The 20,525-nt window shown below is 49.0% G+C and overlaps 2 protein-coding genes across 5 annotated transcripts in view; both read right to left on the bottom strand.

The window, feature by feature from the left end:
- SMARCD3 (SWI/SNF related BAF chromatin remodeling complex subunit D3) overlaps positions 1-9,810 on the bottom strand; it is an 83,879-nt gene extending 74,069 nt beyond the window's left edge. The window contains exons 1-2 of one of the 4 annotated variants that reach the window (XM_090143343.1): positions 9,320-9,810; positions 5,923-6,118 (exon numbers count right to left, since the gene is read on the bottom strand). The gene's annotated coding sequence lies outside the window, so the exon portion shown is untranslated. Of the gene's footprint in view, positions 1-5,922; positions 6,119-7,294; positions 8,009-8,031; positions 8,542-8,712; positions 8,899-9,319 lie in introns of those variants that run through there. The other 3 variants (XM_090143341.1, XM_090143344.1, XM_090143342.1) reach the window with 3 other exon arrangements.
- Positions 9,811-16,298: 6,488 nt separating this feature from the next.
- On the bottom strand, positions 16,299-20,514 carry CHPF2 (chondroitin polymerizing factor 2). Its single transcript, XM_031613835.2, has 4 exons — positions 19,854-20,514; positions 18,629-19,193; positions 18,118-18,300; positions 16,299-17,835 (listed from the first exon to the last, which is right to left on the bottom strand). The coding sequence occupies exons 1-4, from the start codon at positions 20,123-20,125 to the stop codon at positions 16,573-16,575; spliced, it is 2,283 nt and encodes a 760-aa protein (XP_031469695.2). The 5' UTR covers positions 20,126-20,514; the 3' UTR covers positions 16,299-16,572.
- Positions 20,515-20,525: the final 11 nt, after the last annotated feature.

The following is a 20,525-nucleotide window of genomic DNA, read 5'->3' as shown; positions in this document are numbered from 1 at the left end:
GACGTGAGCACAGTGAGGGGTAGGTGGATTTCAGCAGTGAAGATGGTGGCAGTGAGTCACTTCCACTGCTGCATATTGTTACGAGTGCAGCACACAGGTCCTCATTCATTGCAAGCAAAAATGCATAGCTAATTGCAGTCTCTGTGCTGAAAAAATAGTAGTCTGTAGCTGAGAATGTGCTCCATCAAATAGTGTCATTGTGCTTTGTAGCTGTTGTAGTTTTCATGGAAATAAATAGAAGACATTACTTTTGGAGCAACTACATGCATTGCTGAGGTTTCCTGCTGCACTCTGTAACTTTTATTAATAAAATACTCAACCTTTTGCAAAAACAAGATAGCACATTCTTAATATGTCAAAAGAGAATAATAATCATAGCTAAATGAAGAACAAAGCTCAGAAAGGAGCTGTTGTAAGCGTAAGTGAAAACATCAGTTAAAACAAATCTGCGATTCAGGAGAAAGCACAAAATTTAAATGAACATTAATTTAGATTTCATAAGTCGCAGAGGGACAGTGACAGACACATAGATGAGTGACAGACTCATTTATACGGTTATCTGATCCACCTGGTGAACAGGAAATAAAAACTACATATAAACAAAGGCACATTCAGAGAACCTGGAAGAGGAGACAAGGTATATATTGCATGGAACGGGAAGCAAGAAACTGAGAAAGGTCTTCAGAAACACAGAAGAAACAATGCACATAAACTGCCCCCACAAAGTAAAAGCTGAAGAGTTTGCACAATCCCAGGGGCAGGAGTCACACACAGCATGGCAGCAGAGCCAATGCTCGCTTTGTAGCAGCAGTTCAGCCTGGTGTGCTGCAGCAGCCCCAGGGACACAGACAAAACACAGGTGTACGAGTATGACAGGAGGGAGGGAAACAGCAACAGTGTGAACCAACTGAAGCCTCCTGTACTGCCTGTGACCCCACCTGGTGTGCCCGGGTTCGTTAATTTTCCTCACAGAAGCTCACGGGGCTGTGTTTGGGTTTGGGCAGGATGGTGCTGACAGCACACTGATGTTTTGGTGTCTGCCAAGCAGTGCCATGCAGAGACAAAGACTGTCCTCGTGCTGCAATGAGGGGCTGGGGGGGGCACAGCCAGGAGGGCTGAGCCAGCGTGGTCAAAGGGCTGTTCCTTCCCATATGGAGTTGTTCATGGTGCTAAAAGCTGGGAGAAAGAAGATGGAGATCGAGGGAAGTGATTTGTCCTTCCAGTAAGGCCTTACGAATGACAAGCCCCACTCTCCTGGAAATGGATGACCATCTGCCTGCCAACTGGAAGTTGTAACTGGATTCCTTGTTCTGCTTCGCTTCCATGCAGCTTTTGCTCTACCAGTTAAGCTGTCTGTATCCCAATCCATGAGTTCCCATGCTTTTCCCTTTCCAATTTCCATCGTGCTGTAGGGCAGTAAGACTGGAACTGCATGAGGCTGTGAATGCCCAATAAAATACAGATGTCAAGTGATAGAGATTTTGTTAGCCATGTTAGCCACGACCAACCACAGCATGAGCTCTGAGCTTTCTCCTGCAACTGCTCATAGCAGTCACTGCTTCTCTGTGGGCAGAGCCAGGCGGGATGCTGATCTGACTGCATGAGGTTGTTCCTATGATCCCAAAGAAGAAAAACGGAATAAAAGAAATTGAAGTAGTAACCTGTCCTTTTATACCACTGAAATGGAAAGCTTTAAGAAGTTCTCAATGACTAATATTTAAAAATGATTCTCAGCTGACCCAGCAGATACAAGCACAGCTCTTGGCTCTCCACTTGTGATATCAACTTGTGACAGCAAATTCTTCAGTTTCCACAAATTATACATATTTTGCCAGGGGAAAATGTTGGAAATCTTTAATACTCACAAATTCATACATTGTGAATGTTAGGCCCTGCACTTTCTCCACAGCACTTTCAATTTATTTAATACAATTGAAAGCACATTTGTAAATCGAAGGCTGTGTGCATATTAAAACTCAATGCTATAAGTTTTCCCACTTCAGTACAACTAAAAACTATGGGCATGTGGCTGGTAAGCTATATTTTCTTTGCTGCAGTTTAGGATCTTGACAGGAGCTGAACCACCTTTAAACATTATTTTTAAAATGCATTTACAGGCAGAGAACAAAAGAGCTAAATTTCAGGGTAAAAATAATAAAAATAAAAGATACAATCAAGGAATGGCCTGGGTTGGAAGGGACCCCAAGGATCATCAAGTTCCAACCCCCCACCACATGCAGGGCCACCAACCTCCACATTTCACAGCAGCCCAGGCTGCCCAGGGCCCCATCCAACCTGGCCTTGAACACCTCCAGGGATGGACAGGGCATCCACAGCCTCTCTGGGCAGCTGTTCCAGCACCTCACCACTCTCACAGCAAACAACTTCCCCCTCACATCCAACTAAGCCTTTCTTCTTCGAGCTTAAAACTATTCCCACTTGTCCTATGACTGTATACCCGAGTAAAAAGTTGATTCCCCTCCTGTTTATAATCCCCTTTTAAATACTGGAAGGCTGCAATGATTCACCCTGCAGCCTTCTTTTCTCCAGGCTGAACAAGCCCAGCTCCCTCAGCCTGTCTTTGCAGGGAAGGTGCTGCAGCCCTCTGATCATCTTCATGCCCTCCTCTGGACCCTCTCCAACAGCTCTCTGTCTTGTATTGGGATCCCAGACCTGAACACAGTACTGCAGATGGGGCCTCACGAGGGCAGAGCAGAGAGGGACAATGCCCTGTCCCTGCTGGCTACCTCTCTGCAGATGGAGCCCAGATTACCATTGGCCTTCTGGGCTGCAAGAGCACACTGCTGGCTCATGTTCAGGTTTTCATCCACCAGAACCCCTCAGGTCCTTCTCTGCAGGGCTGCTCTCAAGGAGTTCTTCTCCCAGTCTGGATACATATCTGGAATTACTCCAACCCAAGTGCAACACCTTGCACTTCGCTATGTTGAACCTCATTAGGTTCACAAGGGCCCACCTTTCAAGTTTGTTGATGTCCCTCTGGATGGCTTCACATCCTTCTAAGGTGTCAACTGCACCACTCAGCTTGGTGTCATCAGCAGACTTGCTGAGGGTGCACACGAGCCCATCACTGATGTCACTGATGAAGATATTGAAGAGTACTGGGGGACACTGCTCGTCACTGGCCTCCACCTGGACACAGTGCCATTCACCACAGCCCTCTGTCTACAGCCTTCCAACCACTGCCTTATCCACCAAATAGCCCACCCCTCAAATCTGTATCTCTCCAATTTAGAGATAAGGATGTAGTGAGAGACCATGTCAAAGGCTTTGCACAAGTCCAGGCAGATGACATCGGTCACCTACCCTTTGTCCACTGACGCTGTCACTCCATCATGGAAGCCCACTGGATGGATCAGGCACAACCTTCCCTTGGTGAGGCCATACTGGCTGCCTCAGATCACCTGCTCATCCCTCATGTGCCTTAGCACGTCTTCTAGGAGGATCTGCTCCGTGATCTTCCCAGGCACAGAGGTGAGGCTCAATGGCCTGTAGTTCCCCAGGTCTTCCTTCCTCCCTTTCTTGTGAATGGGAGAGATGTTTCCATTTTTCCAGTCCCTGGGGACTTTGCCCACCAGCCACGACTTTCAAATATGATGGAGAGCAGCTCGGCAACCACCTCAGCCAGCTCCCTTAGGACCCTGGGATGCACGCCATCTGGCCCCATAGACTTGTATACATTCAGTCTCATGAGGCAGTCTCTTACAGCAGGGGGAAAGATTTATTCCCCTCACTTCCCACATAGAGGTCCAGGGATGTGAGCTTCAGGGATGTGAAAAATACAAGAATCCTGGCTGCCAGTGAAGACTGAGGCAAAAAGCTCATTTAGTACCTCAGCCTTCTGCATGTCTGTCATAGACCATTCTCCTTTCCGAGTTCCCAAAGGAGATATGCTTTGAGGTACAATGTTGATAGACTCCAAAACTGACATCAGTGCAGAAGGTAAACCACCACTGACAAATGCAGAGATTGTCATTAAGATAAGTAAACAAATTAGTAAAGGCCATTGGAGGCAATAAAAGGACAGTAAGTTTCTCTCTCAAGCACTGGAGCCAATAAGATGAGTTTTTTTTAAAGTGGCAAGAAGACTAAAACAGCTTTTCATAGAATTCATGAGATCCTTGTCCCATTCAGGATCCCTATCTTTTATAGAAGCAAATGGAATTTCAATAATAAATTCTCCCGATTCCTAGGAGGGCTAGGAGTCAGATCTGTATTAGCAGCCATACACTGCATTACTGTTACTATCATGAGTTCTAACACTTCCAGTCAGCACAGAGGATAGGGAACTGACGGTTATGGGAAGAGAAACAAATTGAATACAGTGTCAGAACTGGAGAGGAAATTATCTTCCCTAGGTGTTACTTCAAAGAAGCATTTTGCCACATTTGCTGCCTTGCATTCAATGGACACCTTGATCCCAACCATACACGAGTAAGAAAATCACAGATGAGCTTCCAGTGATTAGCAGGTTATTATTCTCATTGCCTGTACATACAACTTCTTTTGGGATGGACCTGCAGATCTCCTCCTTTTGGTCTGGTCTCTATCTCTGCCAAGTGGCCCCCAATCTTCTATCACTGGATCCTGAATAACAAGAACTACCAAACTGCCCTCCAATAGGCAAACTGAATTGTCCCATAGTCCTCCCTGGACTCAGAATCCCAGAGAAAGTTCAGTTGAACAGAAAGGGACAAAACAGTAACAGAAAACAATCACAGAGAAGTAAATGGATTGAGAATGTGGCTAGAATAGTGCAGTCCAGTAAAATGGAAAGACTCCTTCCAGTGAAGGTAACACTGAAATAGCAGACCTAAGAATTTGTATGATTTTGTAAGATGATGTAGCCCAAAGTGCTGATTCCATCATTAGCTGAATTGAAAGGTATGTGGAAATCGTTCTGTATTTGCTTTATTTTCCTCTTTTTTTTTTTTTTCATAATTTCATTACAGGATGCAGTCTGATGCAGTACCTTACAGCTCTTTGGTCCACATAAACCACACTCAGTAAACTACCACGAGTATCTCCCCGGACCAGACCTCCCCAGCTCAGCCAGCAGCAAAGAGCCACACATTGCAGGCACCAGGCAAAGTCCATAGCCTTGCTACAGCAGCTGAGAACATGGTTGTTAACAGGCAAACCAAACAGTGACAACAAGCCCAATGTCTCTTAAAACCAAGAAGTTATAAGCCAGGCTATTTAATTCCAGTGCAAAACAGACTGCATTTTCTCACTTCACCAGTGGCATCTTTACTAGTGAAATGACCCATGCAGGCTATGAAAGACAAAAAGGCACTGAATCTTACAGCCATCCTGCATTGCTGACTGAGAACAGATGCAGCTGGGCACTTACAAGCGGAAGCAACAAGAGCAGAGGAACTAATGTTAGAAACTAGAGACCTGAGAGAGGGGGATTTGAGTACCTTATCACAGAGATGACCAATACCTTCCAACAATAGCACCAGGGAAAAGTTAAACATGCTAATTTAAATCTGCTGTGAAAAGTAGTGCAGTCCTACAAATCAATGACTATCACATGAGCTAATTGTATTTACTTGTAACAGCTGAACTAATAAACCACCACAAGGAACACTTGCTATTGCTCTTCCTCATTCTCCCCTCCACAGGCCTGCTCTTAGCATTGCATTCTCTAACATCACTTGTTCTGAGCCAGTTCACTCTGCCTATCGTCTTCTTCCCTGACAGTGCCAGCATCAGAGAAAGAGCTGTGCAACAAGAGGGCTGGCTGAGGGCAACAGCAGCAAGCAAGCAGTTCAGGGCTCACTTCACAAAATACCAATATTTTCCAGATATCCAAAGCAATATATCTTCCAGTCCCAACACACGTCACAGACACATTCTTCCCAGCTGGAACAGGTTACTTTTTAAAGGACTAACACCTACCTGTGCCAGACTAGGCAGATGGCGAACACCTACAGTCACATTTGTGCAGACCAAGAGGGAGCAACAACCTTATCCACAACAGAACGGGACAGGAATCCAGATATTGTATCATGATGAATGAGCAGCAGACATTCTAATTGACCTGAAGCAGGAGCAGCTCTAAGACAGCAGGTGGAGGACACATTTGGATCCAGCTCTGAAAAGAGAAAACAAAATACTGAGTGATAGAGAAGAAATATACAATATAAATAAAAGCTTCCTAGAACAGATCAACCCACGTGATACTTCATATGCAGCACAACTTGAAAGGAAGGATGCAACTGACAGTGACTAAAGCCCTCCCTGCACATCCATGTTGCCTGTAAGGTACTTCTGCCCAGGCACTATACCACACCTGGACAGCTGGTAAGCAATTCAACTGTCAGTCTGTAGCCAGCTTGTGATTGAGGAGGCTGGAGATAAGGTGAAGTATACTTCCCTGTAATCTGTCGACATGTTGAGGCATACTCTGGTAAGAATCACAACATGATAAAGTTTGGAAGACATCCCTGGAATAGGCCTGGTCTAACCAAGAAGATGGGGATGTTCTCGGTTATATTTCTGCCATAGGACATCTCTGATAACTCTGGGGAAAGCAGGCCAGTCTGGGAGCTGCTGACCAACCAGCCTGCTTTCATGCTTCAAAAAAGTACTTCCTAAGGCTCTCAGCCTGCATGGCATTTCCACAGGAACTACTGGTTGCCCTGATAGGCTGGTCAGTGCTGCAGACAGGAGAATGATTGACCCCACACTCAGGGTACAGTCAAGCAGCTTCAGTGGCTGCATGTTCACAACAAGGACCAGAGTCGATGGGCCTGGCTACGGAGGAAAAGACTGCTCCTTGGAAAGGAATATACAAGAACATGACTTTGTTTTAATAGCCCTCCACTGCAGGTGATGAAGGGCAGAAGCATTACAGCACAACAAATGTGCACCCACAGCACTCACAGGTGTAAGCTCACACCCAGCCATGCAGTTAGAAGCAGCTGTTCAGAGAACAGATAGACAAGAAAGGAAACACAAGCATCACGGTGCCAGGCTGGGCAGCCCAGGGCAGCAGAAGAGCAGACAGCCCCATCAGGGCAGTAAGGAGTCTCAGCTCAGCAGGGTCGAAGCAAGACAAGAACAAAGGGCAGAAAGACTGTGGTGAATTGTGCCAAAATAAAGTCAAAGAAGGATAAGGTCTGGGACAGCAGTACAACAAAGCAACAGAAGCAGTGCAGGTCAGAAGGACTGGGCTAAGAGAGCAAAGAGCCAGAGCACGAGGTACAGAAACAGCACTGCCATGCTGTAGAACTGGAGGTATCAGAGATTGATAGTGCAGGAGTCTCACCCTCGCCATGACCCAAGGAATGGGGCCAGGCTGGGAATTCCTCCCCTAGTGCTGACGGGCAGGAATCCCGCTTGGAAAGAAGGTCTGGTTCCTCATGGCAGTGTCCCTGTGGTGAACAGTTGGGTGTTGATTGCTACTGAGGCAGTACCAAGAAACTGGTTCTTTTCAGAAGGTGCACAACTCCTCCAGGCATGCTGTACTTTGAAGTCATTCTCCAAGAAGGGCACTGCTGACAGCCCCAAACCACAGTCTGAGATTGGACCGGTCACTGGACATGACCTGGTCTCACTACCAAGCAGACAGCACCTGAGAAATTGGGCAAGTCTGTCCCATAGGACCTGGCAAAGGGGACATCATCCCCCAGGGAGTAGTCTCCTGAAGTGGGTATGTGTCCTTCCCAAAGGGGAGGAAAGGAGAATCAAAGCAGCTCCTGCTCCCCACCATCCTAAAGAAGGCAAGCAATGCAGACACTTTCTTGCAGGTTGGATGGTGGTATCTTCCAGAATAAAGTCTGAGGAGCGTGGGGTGTCAGTCTGCATGAGGTAGGAGATGGTCAAAATCCCCATTCACCTCAGGGTGTGGTTCTGGAAGGGTCCACCAGGATGAGGGATCCTGGCTTCTCACCAGCACAGAGGGATCTGGAAGCAGCAGAGGACCAGCTTCAGGGGTAGATGTAACCACCACCAGAAAACCAGGAAAAAAGTCCCCAGACCACGACAGCTGGTGAACCACCTCACCTTCTCATCCCTCTCACATTTTATTTTCGCTGGTCTTTCCCAGCAACTTGACCCCAGGGTCCCTCCGCAGGTGGTGCCGAGAGAAGAACCTCAGGAGAGAGCTCAGGATGCAGAGAACGGCAGGGAGGGAGAACAGTCTGCCAAGGCAGCTCGGAACGGCCTGCGCTGAGAGCAGCGGTCAAATGCGGAGCACTTTGTACTCGGCGAGCACCCGGGGCGATGCGTCTCCCTCTGAGAACACAGCGGGGTGCAGCCCAAAGGCAGCGCCGGAGACAGCCCGCAGCCGGCTGCAGGACGGCACCGGGTGCCTCAGGGCGAGGGGACGGGGATCGTTCCCTCCAGGCGCTGTCAGACGAGCGCTCCACGCCCCCGGGAAGCTCAGCCCACGCAGCGGGAAGGGCTGCCGACGGCTTCTGCAGCCCACACGTGGGGCGGCATCCCGGGACGACGCGCCCCGCTCCGTCCGCCTCAGCGCGACGCGCCGAGAAGCGGAGCCACCGCGGCCCGTCCCGGGGATGAGGGGGCGCGCGCTGAGCAAACGGCGGAGGCCGAACGGGCGGCACGGCGGGGCAGCGCCGCGCCCGCGGGGAACGGCGCGCACGGAGCGGGGCGATTCCCGGCCGCAGGGCAGCGCCCGGCGGAGGCGTCCCGGAGCGGGGGGCAGCGGGGCGCGGCGCTCACCGTCCCGGCCATTCTCCTCCCGCCGCGCCCGCGCCGCTCTCCCGTTCGCACCGGGGCCGCCGTCCCAGCGCTGAGCGCCTGCGCGACGCTGCGGAAAGCGGCGCAGGGACCGTCTGCAAAGTGCGCACCGCGCGGTGCAACCTGCGCAGGGGCGGCGGTGCGGAGCGGCCCTCCCGCAGCGCCCGACCGCCGGCGAGGAGGCACCGCGCGGGGGCGGCCGCTGTCGCCGCCCGTGTTTTAGCGGCGCTTCGGAGACGGGAAGGCGGTCGCTCCGCTGTCCCTGCGAGAGCCTCGCGGGGGCGGCGCGGGCCGCCTCCTGGAGGCGGGGGCGGGGGCCGGGGCCGGGGCCGTACGGTCCCGGTCCCCGGGGCGCCCCTGCGGACGGTTCCAGCCCGCCGCGGGGCTTTGAGGCGGCCTCGGGGAAGGGATGGCCGGGCCGCCGCCGCCTCCTCCACAGAGCCCCGGCACCTCAGCGCCCCGCACTCAGCGCTGCGGCATCTCCTCGCGCACCGCCGCCGCAGCCCCCGCGGCGCCCCTCACCACGCCGCTGTCGCCGCCGCAGCCCATCGGTCGCCACCGCCCCGCACCGCCGTCGCGCCCCTCGTACCTGAGCGCCGCCGCACCGCTCGCAGCCCATCGCCGCCTCCTCCCGCCGCCACCCCGCCCGGCCCGGCCCTGCCCCGCCCGCGGACCCACCTGGCAGCGGGGCTGGGGCCGGAGCTGGGGCTGACGCGGTGCCGCCTGCTTGCCGGGTGCGGTACGGTGCGGTGCGGCGCTCCGCAGCGCCAGCAGCACCCGAGGGAGCGCTCAGAACCCATCTCTGCCCGGTGGCTGCCGCGGGCACTGCGGGGACAATCGCTTACCACGGCTCAGTGAGACATCCGGAGCTGCTGTGGCACCAACTGCAGTTGTACTCTAACAGCGAACATGGGAAGAAAATGGCTTTGAATCGTGTCTAATACTCCGAATTCAACACCGGTCTCTGCCAAGAGTCGTTATCCCAAATTTGCTACTCCTCTTTGTACCTGCCTTTAAGCAGCTATGCGGCGTGAGGATGCTGTGCTTGGGGCCGTGGGTCTGATCTGCTGTGCCAGGCACGTTGGGAAGGACAAGGGATGTTGTTCAGTGAGAATCCAGTAGAAGATATTTATGCAGTATGCTTTCAAAGAATAATTTGAGTAAGCACTGAGAGAATCTACTGTAGGTTAAAGAAGCACCAGGAACAATGAGAGATGAGTGTTGCTATAGGAGGTGTACTGAAGATGGTATCTGAGTGATACACTGAGGGGCTGTGAAGGCAAACAGCTCAGGTTAAGAGGAGTAACAGATGAGCAAAGACAAGCGCAGATCTTCCAACTCCAGGTGTTCGAATATGGCATAAGCTTAAAAAATAAATAAAATCTTGTAAAGATTATGAAGTGGATTTATATATTTTATAATTGGGGCTATACGTTCTGCCCTAAGTTTGCACAGAACCTGAATCACAGAGAGGCCAAGGCTGGGGGCATCCAAGGCTTCCTCTGGTCCCACCTTGCCCCAGCAGGGCCACCCAGAGCAGGGTGCTTGGTCCCACAGCCAGGTGGGGCTGCAGATCTCCAAGAAGGAAACTCCACAGCCCGTATGAGAATGCTGTGCCAATGGTCTAGCATCTGTACAGCTGTGCTTTCTGGTGGGCAGGGCAGCTCCTGGGCCCCCGTTTTTGTCCAACACCACTTGTCCTGGCACCAGCACCACTAGAAAGAGCCCAACTCTGTCCTCCCTGCACTTCTCTGCAGGGAATTAAGGCCACTCACCACAGGCAAAGACCCTCCTGAGCTTTCCCTGCCCCATGTTGAGCAGTCCCAGCTCTCAGCCTCTCACAGCAGAGGTATGCTGGGTCCTTCAGCATCTCTTTGGCTCTGCACTGGACTCCAGTCTGTCCAGATCTCTTCTGTACCAGGGAACTGTGACCTCCTGGTCACACTTTGCCTAACGCAGCCATGAATAGTGTTAGCCTTCCTTTTGCCACTGCTATTTGCTCTGGTATACAATTGTAAATGGAAAAATAGTTCTTGTTACCCATAATCCAGAAACTCACCTCCGGGTACCTTGGAAGAAAAAATTTAGCATGCATATTGTTAAGATCCATAAGTGCTATGCAGGAAAGACAATCTGAAATAATAGTGCAACAGATGGTACCTACCTCGCCAGAGGGACAAAGGCTGAGCCCTCAGGTGTTATGGCAAGAAAGCACTGCGTGCTGGTTTAGGCTCAGACTGCTGGTGGGAGACTGCTCAAGTGAGCAAGCCTGGATGTGCTGCAAAGAACTGAGAAGCGTGTTTCATCATAGCTATACAACTGGGTGATACTCAGGGCCAAATAGCAGGGGGGCAAAGCTCCCCATAGAGTCATCCCTCTAGAGTAAGGAACGGAAGAGCATGCAGGGAAACAATACTTCTGTTTTGATAGGGAAATACTCATCCGTTAATGAGATTGTCTTCTATATCCAGACATCTGATCTTAGCCAACAGTAAGCCATACCTGGTCTTTGGGACATTCTGGATAGTCTGCACACCATTTTATTGCACCCTGAGTGCAATTGGCTGTGAATTACTTTGGAGTGAGAGAATTCAGCACTCTGAGGGCTGTGACTGATACCTGCAGCCATCCTGGGGATAAGCTGTTCAGAGGCAAACCATGCTGATGAGTTGGGCTGTACATGGAAAGGTCACATTATTTATATTCCAGAGTCTTGGAGAAGATTGATGGACACCTTGGTCAGATGCATTGTTTTTCACAACATTTGCATCTTTAAAAAAAAACGAAGTCTTATTAGTGAAGAGCAGAGTGGTAGCTCCTTCACAAGTGAGGAGACGAGGACTATTTTCTTCTGTTTCTTAAAACTAATAGCACAGCTGGGACAAAAGCTTCCTGTGTTTGTAACATATTTTGTACTTTTTTTTCTCCGTGATCAGAAATAAACTGTTTCAACAGGATAAGGGTTAAGTAATCCTGAATCGAGACGAGTGAGTTACCCACGCTGTAATAAAAGACAAGAAAGAATATTCAAGTGCATGGAGACAGTAGGAATTGAAGAATGTCTTAGGTTGGAAGAGACCTTAAAGATCATCCAGTTTCAACTCCAAGAAAAGTGCACACAAATGTGTGTGCAACTCATGGCATGGATCATGGCAGACTAAGCAGAGTTGGAGGCACAGCCGATGCCCAATGGGGGCATGCACTGTATGTGTTATAAGGTTGATTATGACACTCAGTGATTTAGCTTTTTAGTCACTCTGCGACCCCCAGCACAGTCCAAGAATTCTGTATCACAGTCCTCACACAGCTGATCACTTCTGGCTGAGTGTCTTTGAAGATCAGTCCTTCTTTGCAGACAGTAGCATAAAAATGGTGGTACAGATTTAAATCATAAGTGTCACCTGACTCATTTCTCCTGTTTCTTCCAATGGCCAGCAATGAACACCTACAGAAAATCCTAAGAACAAGGCAGACACACAGTGATTCCTCCTGGAACACTTTCCTAGCTCCAGTGCTTTTTGATTCAGACCTATTGTGACCAAGGTGTTGGCTCAGTGCCTCACTGCTTTGAGTGCTCTTTTGTAACTTTCATCAACTGCATATTCAGTTGTGAAATTAAAAGCCACTGTCTCAGTTGCAGCTGGGTTGGAATTGTTTTCTTCAGTGTGTCTGGTAGGATGTAACACTTTAGTTCTAGGAGGAGACCAATGTTGATAAGACACTGATGTTCACAGTCGCTGCTAAGCATTGTGGCACAGAGGAAAGGCCATTGGCAGCAAAGGACTCAGGAAGGAGCAGAATTAGAGCAGCTGTCTGAAACTGGCCAGATGAATATTCCACACCATATGGCATCACATGGTAGGAGTTTTGAAGGGGATGGAAGTTGATCTTTCCTTCTCTTCCACTGCTCAGGGGCTAGCTGGTATTGGTCCAGGGTGGGGAGCAACTGCTTGTGCATCACTTATTATACACATTCATATACATTGTCATAACTATTATCCTTTCCCTTTTCTCTCTATTGGTAAACAGTTTTATTTCAACCAACAAGTTCTACTTTTTTTCTTGTTACCCATCCCACTGGGAACGGAGAGAGCGATGACTGCATGATGCTTTGCCACCTGCCACGTTAAGACACAACAGTCAATTCAGTGCCCAGCTTGTCAGAGGAATTGTTGTGACCACAGGGCTTGTTGTGAGGGTTGTGGCACCGTAAGGTCTGTCAGAAGAGTTGGAGTAACCACAGGGTCAGTCAGAAAGGTGAGAGCAACAGTGGGACCTGTGACAGAGCTTGGAGAGGACACAGGGCTCGTCATGGGAGTTGGAGCAACTGCAGAGTTCACAGCAGGAGCTGGAACAACCAGAGCCCATTGCAGGATCCACAAAGGACCACTGATTCTGTCTGCTTCTGTGTGATCACTTCATGTGTGCACCTGCATGGGAACTGCTGAATCACAGCCTGAACCTCTGATTGATCACCTTAGGCGAGCAATGAATCAGCCACAGAGCACAGGTGAAGGCAATTCAGCTGCGCTGCCAGAAAGGATGGAGCCTGGCTGCACCTCTCCTAGACCCATTTAAGAGCTGACTACCAGTGGGGGAGGATCTCATTGGAGACCCCCTCCTCTGAAGTGTCATAGTGAGCCCAGGATACGGGTACACATTCTATCTATTCTGTTTTGGTATAACAACTGTGTAGCCAAACTCTCTGGTATATTTCATAACTATAAGATCTGTACATTCATTGATTATACAGCACCCAAACCCTCATTCACTGGAAAAGTATCTGCTCTGTAACTTATCACCTAATCACTGTCATCACTAAAACCATATGCCTATTTTCAGCTGAAATTATCTTTCAATTTAAAGAACTCATTTGTTCCAACTCTGCTCCAACAAGTACACACAGAGCAGCCTCAGACCAAATCCAGGCAGCTTCTAAGTTCTCCACAGAGGAGGTTCCACAGCCTGTACCTGTACAAGAAACCTGCACCAGTGCTCCATCACTGACAGCACAGAAGTGCTTCCCGATGCTCAAGTGAACCTCTAATCTTATTGTTGAAAAGTTGAAGCAGTGCATTAAATCAAATGACTGTCAAGTCCGTAATGGCCATCTGATCATCCTCAGCTTGACTTGTAAATGCAAAGGCTGAAGCCCTGACAACAGTGTAGCTTATTTACTATGCAACAACTCTCACTATTATCAGTTATACAGCAACGCCAGCTACACTAAGCTTATCTGCCAGCGTTCCTGATTTCAACTGCTTATAGTCTATAGGAATCAGTACAGACTAATAAACCTTATTCCTGTTTTATATGACATGGGATCAACTCAACCTTTTTTTTTCCTCTTTCTTCATTACATCATTTGCTTATTGCATTCTTAATTTACCATTCCCAATTTGCACCAGTTAGAGCTTAAATGCGAACCTGCCTGCCTAGAAGATGAAATAGTTGCTTTCATTAATCCTAACCCCACCTTGGAATGCAGTCATTTATCAACAAGCCAGAATTTGCAGACTCAAAAGTCTGCTGGCAGAAGACTTCTCCCCCAAAATGCAGCTCCCAGCTTCCTTCAATTTTCTAAGACAGGAGGTGCTCTTAGGAGTCTCTAGTTCTTTGTACTTGTTCATCACAGTTTCCAAAACACAATGACACTGGCACGTTACATAATGATTCCTTCAAGTTTTCTGGTTTAGCTTTTCGTTTTGCTTACTTGACAATGCACAAGATCTCACTGTCCTTCTCCTCTAATGAGGATTCACTAATAACTCTCACCTGCCCTATGTTATTTTGAAACCTTTTTCAGTAGCAGCTTGTTTTACAACACAGCTATACCCAACTACTGCATTCCCTGCAGATTTCCTGACAACTGACTCACTGCATCTTTTTCCATGTTTAATATTTCAGCTTGATTGTATGACACCTGTTTTTCTCTCATTCTTGCATCAGATTGCTTGCTTTGTTTATACAACTTTTATACAACATCCAAATCCCACTGTCAGTTCATTCAAATGCGTCATTCAGAACAATGGCTCAGAGAATCCTTCTTCAGCATTATATCACATTGGAACTTGCATTTACAAACTATGCATCCTTTAGGGCCATCTGCTCATATTTCATGCATCAGAGTCTCTTATCTTCAAGGAAAAAAAAAACACACACACAGTCATCAAGGCATAGCAGCAGGCATACATACTGACATTACTCTTCTTTGCTACTGTAGAGATCCTGACTGGAAGACCACTGTACACTAAGGAAGCACTGATTCACGTAACAGTTGACTGGAGCAGGAACAGATCTGAGCTGTGCTCGTCCATCCAGCAAGCCCTCAGGCCAGTATTGTGCTGAGCAAAATCCTTGTCCTTGGTTCCAACTCAGCAGCAGGTTGTGATAGAGGCAGCTCCCACTCATATTGCTTCATAACACCTGTGAGGCCTTGACTTTGATTAAAAGAAATTCTCATTAAAATATCCCTTCTGTCTGGCAGTAGGAATGATTAATATAGGTGTAGTGGTTTTTTTGTTGTTGTTTGTTTGCTTTTCAAGTGCATGTGAGAGAGACTACTCTATCAGCTGTAACTGCCACAATGGAAGAATCTATTCTACAGATGAGATCTACTTGGTGTGCTGCAGGTGGACTGGAGGCTCATTCAGTGCTATACCACTCACTGCTCTCAGTATCTGAAGTAATGTAAGAAGATATCTATAGTATTCTCTGAGCTCTAAAGCACAGTATTTTAAATATTACTTCACATTGAGTACATCTCCTACTAAGATCGTAATGCACCAGCAAAACAGTGATTACTGTAAAGCAATCACAGCAGTGAGATTTCCATCAACTTCTTTTACTCTGAGGGTTCACTTAGTGACAAACACACCCCAATAAGAGATTCAGAACAGATTCTTCTTCCTACGTCAGCATCAAGCTCTCTCTTACTTTTCAAATAAGCAAATTTGACTTTTTATCCCTTTTGAGATTGTTGCAGACTAAGTACTTTCTTTGAAGCTTTTCAGATCTTTCATAATCTCTTTTGAAACTGATACCAGACCTATACCTTATAATCATAAATAAAGCAAATACAATCATTTTCCTTAAATTCTGCATATGTAGCCATGAATAAGGGTAGTCACCCTCACTGGCTCAACATACTGAAATTGAGATTGCTTCCAATTCTAGAAGAGCCCAGTATAGTACAGTGGTGCTCTACAAGGTTGGTGTTCGACAAGGGAATTTTCAGTTTCTTTACCTTCCCTGATCACATAACAAAATGAGTGTTCTGCAGTTGCAAACATAGCAAAGTGAAGGCACACTGAACAGTTCTGTCCAGCAGACAACTACGTAAGTTATGTTTGTGACTCCTCAGAATTGAGTGCATGAAGAGAAAAACGAGGTGGTGCAATGACAGCATTGAGGGTGGCAAGGCCAACATAATCTTGTTCCAAAAAGTACCTCATATTCTGTCTCAACACCACTCACCAGAATTGCATGGCTCAAAGAAAGATGACCTGAAAAGCTCTTCTTACACCCCTCATCCCAGAACCTATAAAGTTTACAAGTAATCACATCAGTCTGCTTGAAAAGAGATCTATTTGTTTAAAAAACAAACAAACAAAAAAAAAAACAATCAACAAAAATCAAACCAACCCCAACCCACATAAAAGCAAAAAAGTAAAACTCCACAAAAACAGCCTTTCCACAGCTCCTGCTTGCGCTGCAGAGCAAGGCTGGGAAAGCCTTTCTCCTCCCTTGACCTCACATGCCCTTCAACTACGGCCAGGTTCGGAAGGGGATGGAAAGTGCCAAGTGTTAAGGTGCAGCTCAGCTCCTGATGTTTCCAGTCTCTCATGTACTGTTGGCCTGTTCCTGCTCAAATAGTGCCATGGCTAAATGTGAGCGGGATGCAAGCCCTTCCAAGTTACTGAGGACACAGCGGTGGTACAACTCCTCACTGAGCCGGGGGTTGCAGCTCCTCAGTGCATATTTCTGCACTAACCCAGGCTCCACAGCCCGAAATAAGTGCAAACCAGAATAATGGAGGAAGACATCAAATACCTCCATGCTCTCCAGCACTTCATCTCGATCTAGGATATCAGCTGCTAGCTTGGTACGTGCTGTCATATAGTCAGAGTTATAAAAGCAGGCCTCAGCAAAGGAATGTCTGTCAAAATGTCCATCCTTCAGGAAGTCAGTGCTGGACGAAGCAGTCTGCTCACTACGGTATACCAGTGCAGGGTTGAACTCTTGAAAGTGCACTGGGAAAAAGACCTGCCAATTGCTGATTGTATTCATGCGGCAGCGGTTCAGGAACTCCATATTGATTTCTGTCCAGACACTGGCCAAGAAGAACAAGGTGTCCACGGGGTGCTTCTTTGAGACTATATCCATGAGTTTCACTTGTGACGGCACCTCAGTTTTGACACTAATCCAGGGGATTTTAACTTCTGCATAGCGTTTCTCCAGCTCTCCTACCATGGCCTTGACTCCAGCAAATACATCTACCTGGCTGACTCGCTGGGCATCATACGGATGGTAGATGAAAAGTAAAGTCAACAAGGCATTATCATGTGTGTCCAGTGTGTTCATAGCATACATGTCCAGGAAGTTTGACACAAAATCCAAGTCCTGTACCGTCAATGGAAGCACCAGTTGCACACGCGTGGCCTCTGTTACATACGGCATGGGAATAATTTCTACCTTACTTAAGGGCCGCACTAAGCTCACTCGTTTAACTAGAACATGACTGTGGCCCTTCTGGGTTACTGCCTCCAGCAGCAGGTCCAGCGTGTATTCCATTCCTCGGGTGGGGTCAAAGCGCCGGTAGCCATTCAGCAACTGCCGCTTGCTGAACCGGAGCAAGGGCTGGTAGCGGCTGTTAAGTTGCTCAAGTGCTGACTCAATAATGTCACTGACATCTGCTTTGCTGGCTCCAGAGAGCTCGCACTTGGGGGAGCCATCAAGGCAGGAGAAGAGGTGCTGCTCAGTGAAGTAGTCCCAGCTGATTACCTCAAAACGTGACTTTGGAAGAAATGGAGAATTAATCCCCACAGGCCACGTCAAACTTGCCTCGCCTGCAGGAGTCAGCGATGTCAGATTCCTGATCTGCATCTGTGCAAAGAGAACACATACTGACTGATCGCTGACACTTTCTCAAAGGTACAATCCATGTCCCGCTCAGACCTGCTTCACCATTTAGGGCTGTATCTTGGTAGTATCGCACCAAAAGTTTTTTTTGCATGGTATCAGAGCGCTAAGTCTGAGACACAGGATTATCTCTTGTGTTTGGCTGATGCTCATACACAAATAGAAACAATACCCTTCTATGACAAAGTTGAAAGAAAAGGAAACTTGTTAGGACAATAGTTTTTGCAGATTTCCCTTGCCACATACCTGCAGTTCCTGGATCTCCTGGTAGGCTCTCTCCAGCTGGATCCTGCTGAAGTGCTTGTGCAGCCGGTACATCAGGCTCATGTCAGAAACAGGGTGCACGGCAATAGCTGCTTGGAACTCTTCTTCCTCCTCCTTCTCTGGATCAGCATTTTTAGCCAGTTCATATGTATGGTAATACTGACCCTGAAGAGAACAAAAGCCAGAAAGACTGGTATGGAATGCTACCATTCACAGTGAAGCCTTCCCTCACTCCAGACATGCATCCTCTCCTCCCTCTAAGCTGACTGCAGGACCCAGAGGTAAGAACACAACACAACAGTTCTCATTCCAAATACTACCTCTATATACAACAAGCCTGTTTACTTAGTGCTGCCACACAAGACAACTCTCTCCTCCTCTATCTTACATCAGAATCAAGCTGAAAAGCCCCTTTGCTGTACAGCAGGGACTTGTAAGAGCATGGGGTCCATCCAACTTAGCTAACACAAAACCCTCGGGAGAGATGTAGTACCTGGAGCTGGGACACACAAGTGATGCCAAGGAAATCAATGATGCAACGTCCCAGCCATTCATCTGGGCGCACACTGAGGATCTCGTTGCGGCAGCTGTCCAGGTGCGGGTGAAGTTTCAGCAGCAGGCTGCGGGACAGCAGGTAGCCAAAGCCACCATGGCAATAGCGAGCCTGCTCATCTCCCCCAATGAACTCCTCTGCTCGTCCCAGGTAGACATCTTGGTTAATACTGAGATGCGTCACCAGAGCTTTGACTTGTTCAGCCTGGGTATAGGTGTCATCCTGCATGATGTAGAACCAGTCATAGTCAGAACCAAAGTGCTGGTGGATATAGTACATGGTCTCATACATCAGCCAGATGGGTCGCTCATCCCCGTGGGCCACCAGCACCATGCCATGAGGCACCTTGGCACTGCGCAGCCCTGTGAAGTACAGCAAGCGTGAGAAGTGATGAGCTATGGTCTTGTTCACAGCCACTGCCAGTGTATTCAGGGTAGCCCTGGAAGTCAGCACTGCCACAAATAGCCTCTCGTGGAATCCCAGCTCTGTCTGGATGTAGCGAGTTCTGCAAAGAAAGAACAGAACCACATCACAAAGTACTGGGTGACAAAAACCAGAAGATTACGTTAACGGCCAGAACTTCCTTATTGGGGGACAGTTACAGAGGTATCCTGCCAGCAACACCAGGGATAAATCCTTAATTGCTGGAACTTAGAAATGGTGAAAAAATTAACCTTAAAAGTAGAGCTTTAAGACCAGACTCACTAGGAAAAATCCCACTTAATAAAAGCACAAGCTCCCTTCAATCTTGCAGTACTTTGTCAAACTACTGCAAGTTAAAACAGTAAATTCAGAGTCAACCACTAGCAAGCCATACACATTGTTACTAACAGCTTAGAACTTCCCCAGTGAATAGGGCAGTTAACAATTTTTTAAGAGCCGTTTAACACCTTATTAGCCACAAGTAACAGGAAAGTGAATATTCCCAGCCCTCCTGGGGCGTTTTTTTTGTTTGTTTTGAAAAGCTCGCTATTGCTCCCCTTTAAGAGAGCTATCTCAGCACTGCACCATGCAGTTATAACCGACGTTTTAACACCACGTCACGTATTTCAAACGGCGTATCTCAGCTTCAACCCGTCAACTCATTAGAAGCAGAACTCTGAACACCCACTGTGTACGGCTGCTTTCCTCCAGGAGCAGCCCTCCCACAAAGAACAGCTTTTACCTGAGCACCTTCTTGTAAGGCTTGTTGGGGTCCCGGTAGTACGGCACGATCCGAGGCCGGAAGTCCTCGTGGCCCGGGCCCGGCCCGGCCTCAGCCGCCTCGTGCCGCGCCCCGCTGCGGAGCTCGGCCCGGCCCGCCGCCCCCAGGCACAGCTCCTCGCCGCCGCCCTGGCTCCAGGAGGCGCGCAGCAAGCTGAGGCTGCAGCCCAGGGACAGGCCGAGCACGAGCGGCAGCGCGGGCCGCAGCGCCGCCAGCAGCGCAGCTAAGCGCATGGCGACGGCGGGCACCGCGCTCCGGAGGCGACCGCGGTCCCGCTACGGCCGGGCTGCGCTCACGGCGCCGCGGGACATGGCCGGGGCGGCTCGCCCGGCAGCTGGAGAGGAGCGGACCCGGCAGGGAGCGCGACGGGCTCGGGCCGCGCCGCTCAGCGGCCCCGCGGCACAGCCGGCTGCAGGCAGGGCGGTGCGGCGGCGCGGAGGCCTCGGACGAGGCCGGCCTGGAGCGCTGTGCCGGAGCGGGGAGCGGGACCCAGCCAACCGCTCTCCCACCGCTGCCACCTCAACCGCCTCATCGCCACCCTCTACGCTTCCGCTTCCTCTTTTCTCTCTATGGTGCCTCGGCAGCCACTCTATCCGCCGGCTGCATCACCTCTATGGTAGCGCGAGGCGCGGC

Source organism: Phasianus colchicus, chromosome 6 (assembly GCF_987193195.1).
Source record: "Phasianus colchicus chromosome 6, bPhaCol1.hap1.1, whole genome shotgun sequence".
In the NCBI taxonomy this organism is placed as follows: Eukaryota; Metazoa; Chordata; class Aves; order Galliformes; family Phasianidae; genus Phasianus; species Phasianus colchicus.
Note: the sequence above shows the minus strand (reverse complement) of the source record. Positions and strands in the feature narration are given on the sequence as shown.